Here is a 997-nt window from a genome sequence, read left to right as displayed (position 1 = left end):
TAATGGGACAATAAAAATATTTAAGATTGTATCACAACAGAAAACGATGAGTAAGCTATTCAACGTTTGAAACAGGTCTATGCCATAAAGACAGCATTTAAAACAAGTACAGAAGGTACAACGCAAAATTCTTTGGAACATAGTCCATAGATTCTGAATTTCTAACTCAGACCTTCTAAATTTGATAGACATTTCTAGTTAATTGCCTGAGATTTAAATTTATGAATAAACTCCTCTATCCTCCTATTAAGCTCCTCATTTGACATCTTAGAAAACTCATTTTCTTCTTCAACGTTTGCTTTTACCTTCACAGTCTCTGATCTTTGCACCACCTCCACTCTCTTCTCATTCACTACTACATGTTTCACTCTATTGGATCTATCAGATTTACTTCGCTGGTAAATTCTTGCAGGAGTTGCTTTCTCCGCAATCTTTCCATTACCATCATGCAAATGAAGTGCTGGCCTTTTGGAGAACTCACTAGGTTTCTTAGGCTGGTTTATTGCCACAATTTCAAGTACACGTTCTGGGATATTTTGATCAGAGACAGTTTCTTTCTTCTCCTCTAACACCTTACACCCTTGCTCTTGTTTGGGATTAATGCATTGTTTAAGCAATACATTAATCTCTTGTTTATGAACTTGTTCATCATATTTGGGTACGTATGAGGAGGCATAGTTTCTTGCTTGACTATGTCGCACATACTCTTGGTAGAGATCTTGTTTTTTGTTGGATGAAGAGAATGCTCCATAGTCAGCAGCAATGATGAGAATGAGGGTGTTGGACATGAAAAACCAAAAGATGTTGTTGTTGAGGAGAGAATAGGGAGATAGGTTGAAGGTATAAAAGACACATATGTAGATGAAAAGAGAGAACAGAGAGGCAAAGAAAGATAGACTTTTAGGGGTATGAAGTTTTGGTTTGTAGTCTTCCTCTAGATATAGTGGTTTGGCCATGCAGGAGTCTTAGGGAAGTGACAGTAGTGTGAAGCTTGCTG

The 997-nt window shown here is 37.3% G+C and overlaps 1 protein-coding gene across 1 annotated transcript; it reads right to left on the bottom strand.

Annotated features, from left to right (window-relative positions):
- Positions 1-997, bottom strand: LOC137832386 (uncharacterized). Its single transcript, XM_068640527.2, has one exon. It carries the CDS (start codon positions 954-956, stop codon positions 195-197), a length of 762 nt encoding a protein of 253 aa, XP_068496628.1. The 5' UTR covers positions 957-997; the 3' UTR covers positions 1-194.

The sequence above is a fragment of the Phaseolus vulgaris genome, chromosome 6 (genome assembly GCF_051622355.1).
Source record: "Phaseolus vulgaris cultivar YP4 chromosome 6, ASM5162235v1, whole genome shotgun sequence".
In the NCBI taxonomy this organism is placed as follows: Eukaryota; Viridiplantae; Streptophyta; class Magnoliopsida; order Fabales; family Fabaceae; genus Phaseolus; species Phaseolus vulgaris.
The sequence above is the reverse complement of the archived record's forward strand: the minus strand, read 5'-3'. Positions and strand labels throughout refer to the sequence as shown.